General features: G+C 39.0%; 1 protein-coding gene across 1 annotated transcript; it reads right to left on the bottom strand.

The window, feature by feature from the left end:
• Positions 1–464: 464 nt before the first annotated feature.
• SFR1 (SWI5 dependent homologous recombination repair protein 1) lies at positions 465–5072 on the bottom strand. The gene is made up of 4 exons (XM_008643868.2): positions 4694–5072; positions 3155–3270; positions 1622–2008; positions 465–1479 (listed from the first exon to the last, which is right to left on the bottom strand). Exons 2-4 carry the CDS (start codon positions 3248–3250, stop codon positions 1288–1290), a joined length of 675 nt encoding a protein of 224 aa, XP_008642090.1. The 5' UTR covers positions 3251–3270; positions 4694–5072; the 3' UTR covers positions 465–1287.
• Positions 5073–5078: the final 6 nt, after the last annotated feature.

The raw sequence follows: 5078 nt of genomic DNA, 5'->3' as shown, positions 1-5078 counted from the left end.
CCGTAGAAGCACCTGAGTTCCAAATGTGCCAAGGATCTCAGGGAAGAGAGCTGGCCCCTTCACCAGGCACCATCATCAGGCAGAGAAATAGTGCTTTAATACTCAAAATACAATTAGCAATAAAGGGTGTTCTGCATTAATTCTCTGTGGACAGCAACAATCAGTATTCTTAAGAGCAAGCTATAGGTACAGGCCTAAGTCTAATGAGCCCTATCACTGTTAAGAGGGTGAGTATGATCTTTGGTTTTCTTTCTCTTGAGCTGTCTAAGAAATTACTTCCTTATTAAGGAAACAGGATACAGCACCTGTAAACAAAAGAGGTAAGGTATAACCAATAAGAAAACAAGATTCCTAGCAGGGAGAGTTGTAAAGTAAAGATTTGTGTATTGTTACACTTGAGAAGCAGTGATTTTGGGAAAATAAAAAACAGAAGTCATCATGATGAGAAAATAAACAATTTCAAGTTAAAAAAAATAACTTTTAAAAAAGGCATTTATTGGAGCAGAAATGAAATTATAAAGATTTATTCAGCTTTAAGATGCTGTGTTTGAAGCAATCCCATTTAATAAGGCCTTGTTTTTCTTAATTTATTTAAAGAGAGAAAACACCTCAGTATAGTATGAGAGTAGAAAGTTGGTTTCAATTTTCTTGCCTCCCTTTGTATTACCTCAGGCTGTGGCAGAATGTTTATGAGACGGCAGCCCTGAAGAGACTGTCTGGACAAGTACCTGAAAGCAACTACATTATGGCACATTTCCTTCAGTAAAAGTTACAGCTAGTGAGAACATCTTATCTCAGCTTTGGTGTATTAACATCATGAAAATTAGTTACCTTTACTTAACTCACAAAATGCTGTCATTAGCCTTCATTGGCTGACTGGCACCAGGAAGACATTTGTAAAATGGAGGTATCTACAAACTGAACTCTTCCCCATCTGAACATGAACAGAATTGACATCAATACAAGTAACCATGCAGAGACTAATCAAAAAATGGACTGCTTTCTACCTGTTAAAGTATGACTTAATTTTATTTTTCTTAAATAAAAATTCACTGACCAAGTCATTAAGCCAGGTTCTCCAAAACATCACCAGTTTGATTTTTTTCCATTAAGTAATGCCTTTTACAGTGCCTACTGTATGTATGTACAAAGCTTTACAAGTATCTCTGGAGAAAACCTCCTAACCCCAAAGCATAAAGTCCACTGACCAGCACTTCTGACATGATCAGAATTTATTCAGTCTTTTCTGCTTTTGTATCTGTGTAAAGAAAACTCTGCAGCTGCAGATTATGCATCTACAAAATCTTCTTCTGTTCTGCTGTAGTGCAGTAACTGGTCTTCTAACCCAAAAGTATCAATGAGCTGAGTGAGACTCACTTTCTTGCCATCTGCAGAAAAGGCCGACTGCAGTTCATACAGCATCATCTGGGTGCTACTTCTCCACTTCGCTATCAAAGCCTGCAGCTCAGACAGGTTGTTCTGAAATTGGGACAAACAAAAAAAAGAGTCATCATTTGCTGATATAAGGGGGTTTTGATACCCTGCAGGTATTGTTATACAATGCCTTAAACTGAGACAATACACAAACACCACACTAAAAACACAGTAAGTATTGCCTCACCTTGGATCGATACATCTTCACCAGTTTCAGCCTACGAAGTAGCTCTTCCTTCTCCTGCACTTGTTTCACCAGCTTTACTTTTTCTTCCAGGGACTGTTGCTGACCAAGATCAACCTGTAGCACACCCAAATTCTCTGCTGATCCACACGGATCACTCTCCTGTAAGGGACTTTTGAAACATGTATGTCCAGTGCTATTTCCTTCCAGATTTTCAGAACCATCCCGTAATGTGGAACAGTCTGTACTTGTCTCTGGCAAGCACCCTGTGTCAGCACCAGCAGAGTCTTTTTCTTCGGTGTCTATTTTGAGCCTCTTTGCCACTGTAAAATTGGCATTAAATGAACGTCTTGTTTTCCTTAATCGTTCCCTCAGAGCTGCACTCATTTGCTAAAAAATAAAATAGATAAACCCAAAAAACCCAGGTGGTCAGAATAATCTCAAATTTTTATCAAATCTCAAAAAACTGTTTACCCATCATTATTATTTACATAGAATAAGCAATATATTTAAGTATCATTGTAAAGCCAGACTTCCTAATTCTCTGTATTGCCTTCAAAAGCTTGAACAAAGTTAACTTCCTCCTTTCACACGTATTTGCACACATAGCTGCAAGATATGGAAAGATGTAGCTCCACATTTTCTTGGACAAAATCCCATATTCTATTGAAGCAAACTTACTCATCTAGTCTTTGTGTAAAAGAAATATGGCATATTTCATCTTGGCTAATTTTATTCGATCAAGTTCAATTTCCCCTCTAGTTTAATGGAGGTGAGGGTTATTTTTCCTGCTGTTCCACCCTATCACAAATATACATCTGTATTAGAACTAGTACACAAATCTGTATTCTAGAGCATATTAAAAATATCTGTAAAGTTTTGACTTGTTCATGCTTTGAGATACTTCACAAGCATCTAAAAAGATTTTTTCTTCAAAATAACTATTTCTTTATAATCTATGCCTAACGTTTTTATTTATAGAAATGCACTAAAATATAGGAGTGAGGGATTAGTTATAGAATACTTTCAAGCCAAGCCTGTCCTGCATTGGTCTGGATACTGTAACAGTATCACCAATTCAAATGCCAGGATAAGACCAAAGCAGAGCTCAGCACTATGGAGAATATACAAACTGAAAGCATTGTACTTTGTTCCACTGCAGGCAGAAGTCACAGAAAGTCATCCTGCATGCATAGCAACCCAGAAAACTAGGATTTGAGAAAACTGAAGGTGACAGGTTGAAAGAAACAAGCAAAAAGTCCACCCCACACCCTATACAGTATTTGAATTTCTTAATATGGCATTTGGATTATGTTGCTCCATCACTTTGTATTCACAGCCAACATCTGCATTTTCAGAGCAAAGTATACCAGGCACATTGCTTACCTGCACAGCCTTGTACCTACAGGTATAAGGTACCTGGCTTTGGACTTCCAGCAAACAATATCTCAGTGACTTCTGACTCCCTTATGATTTCACAAGCATTTTTGTTACTGTGAAGAATCACACTATTGGAAAAGCATTAAGTTTTCAAACCTGTTTCCCTGAACTAGTCCCCTGTGGAGGTGCTGCCCCAGAATCCTTGGGAGTATTGCAGAAAGATGGCAATTTATCCAGCACTGACTCTTCCATCTCCAGATAAACAGCAGTCTCTGTTAAATGACAGAATGAATTATGGTGTCATTTTCACCTGATTATAATGAGCCATGTGGCTGCAGAAATGAGTAAAAAGCTCTAATATTAAATTCTGAGGCTTATTTTCTAATTGGCATGTTCAAAAAAGACATCTGCATAAGTTACACAACTGTTTCATGAGCTAAGTAGCATCTTGCTTTGTGAACAGCTTTTCTTTAAGAGGATGCATGACACTACTAACTGCTATGAAGTATTTTACCATCAATTTTATATATTATTTTTCCCCTCGCTCCTAAAGCTCTGTGGAGCCAGGAAGATTTTTGTTGTCCACATGTATAAACAATTAATCTTTTTTACAGAACAGAATAATTGGGTATCCAGGTCCGTGAAAATAATCCAGTCTCATTTGATCCTTCCAGGGATGCTGCTTAAAAAAGTAATTACTCACACAGGTAGAAGTTTTGATTAACAGGAAGCATCCCCAACTCACTCAGAAAGGCACCTTAATTAAAATGGTTAAGTCACACCTCCCAGCACGAACCAACTTCAAATCCATTTGGCAATGTTTAACTTCATTTAGTAATTGTGAGCCACCTGCTAATGACCAGAATGCAGCTGGAAAATCGACAGCTACACCTCTGCTCACTTGCAAATTGCAATTAGGAGTTTTGAAACAGAAGCCTCTCAAGAATAAAATCCTGTGAACCAAAACTAGGCAACACAGGAGTGGCACAAGGGGCTTCCTCTTCAGAGATTAAAAATGCCAAAGCTTTATTATAACAAAGCCTTAATAGCCCAGCAACCCTGGTCTTCCTGGCTTGATACCAAAGGATAGAGGTACTCATTTATCTTAGAAGTCAACATTCCTCCCCAGCTGTTCAAAACTGAACATACAGTACTCTACTAAAACACCCCAGACCTTAGCAAAGAGTCTAGTTAATTGGGTATTTTAGCAATCTATCAATTAAACAGGAAGCCCACAGCATCCATTAAATATCATGGAAGTTTAATACTATTATTTCTTGGTATAAGCAAGAGTCTAGAAAAAGCTACATCATGCTGATGTATACTGCATGTCACAAATATGTAATAAGTCTTTCCAAGCAGCAAAATCATTTCAAGGCTAAGAGATAGCTTTAAAAATAGATAGCTTTAAAAAACCGCAAACAATCCTATGATTCACTACCTTTACTTTGTAATGCAGATTCGTTTACAAATGACCATAACAAATACTCTTTGCACTAGTGTGCTAATGCTGTTACTTGGCAGCACATACACACAGATCTTCTGCACTCTTAAAATCCTTTCCCTGTATCTTAGGCCAAGAATCCTTGACATTTTCAAGCAGTGATGCTGTTTAACACACAAGTAATTCTGTCCAGTAAGTAAAGAAAACCTGAGTTAGAAGGGGAAAAGACAATTTTGCTTTTCAGTACTTACTTGACTTTGGCACTTTGGGTACGCCTGTGACTACGTCCTCAGTTTTCCTGCTTATAGCTACGTTATATAACGGCACTCATTCCTTTTACTTTCTCAACAACAAAAGATTCTATAAACACTCAATACAGCTTTTGCCTTGCTAGTTTTCCACTCGCAGAAAAGCAGGACGAAGGCTGGGCAGCCCACAAGCAGGGCCACAGACCCGTGAAGCTCGTTCTGAGGTGTCGCACCCCAAAAACGCAGCCACAGCACCGACCCACAGGGCTGAGGAGAGCGGGGAGGCCCCTCGGGGAGCACAAACCCCCCAGAACCCGGGTGAAGGAGGAAGGAGCCGGGCAGAGCCCCCCTCGCTCCCCTCACACGGTTCAACCTCCCGCTGCCGGGG

The sequence above is a fragment of the Corvus brachyrhynchos genome, unplaced genomic scaffold (genome assembly GCF_000691975.1).
Source record: "Corvus brachyrhynchos isolate BGI_N302 unplaced genomic scaffold, ASM69197v1 scaffold61, whole genome shotgun sequence".
NCBI lineage: Eukaryota > Metazoa > Chordata > Aves > Passeriformes > Corvidae > Corvus > Corvus brachyrhynchos.
Note: the sequence above shows the minus strand (reverse complement) of the source record. Positions and strands in the feature narration are given on the sequence as shown.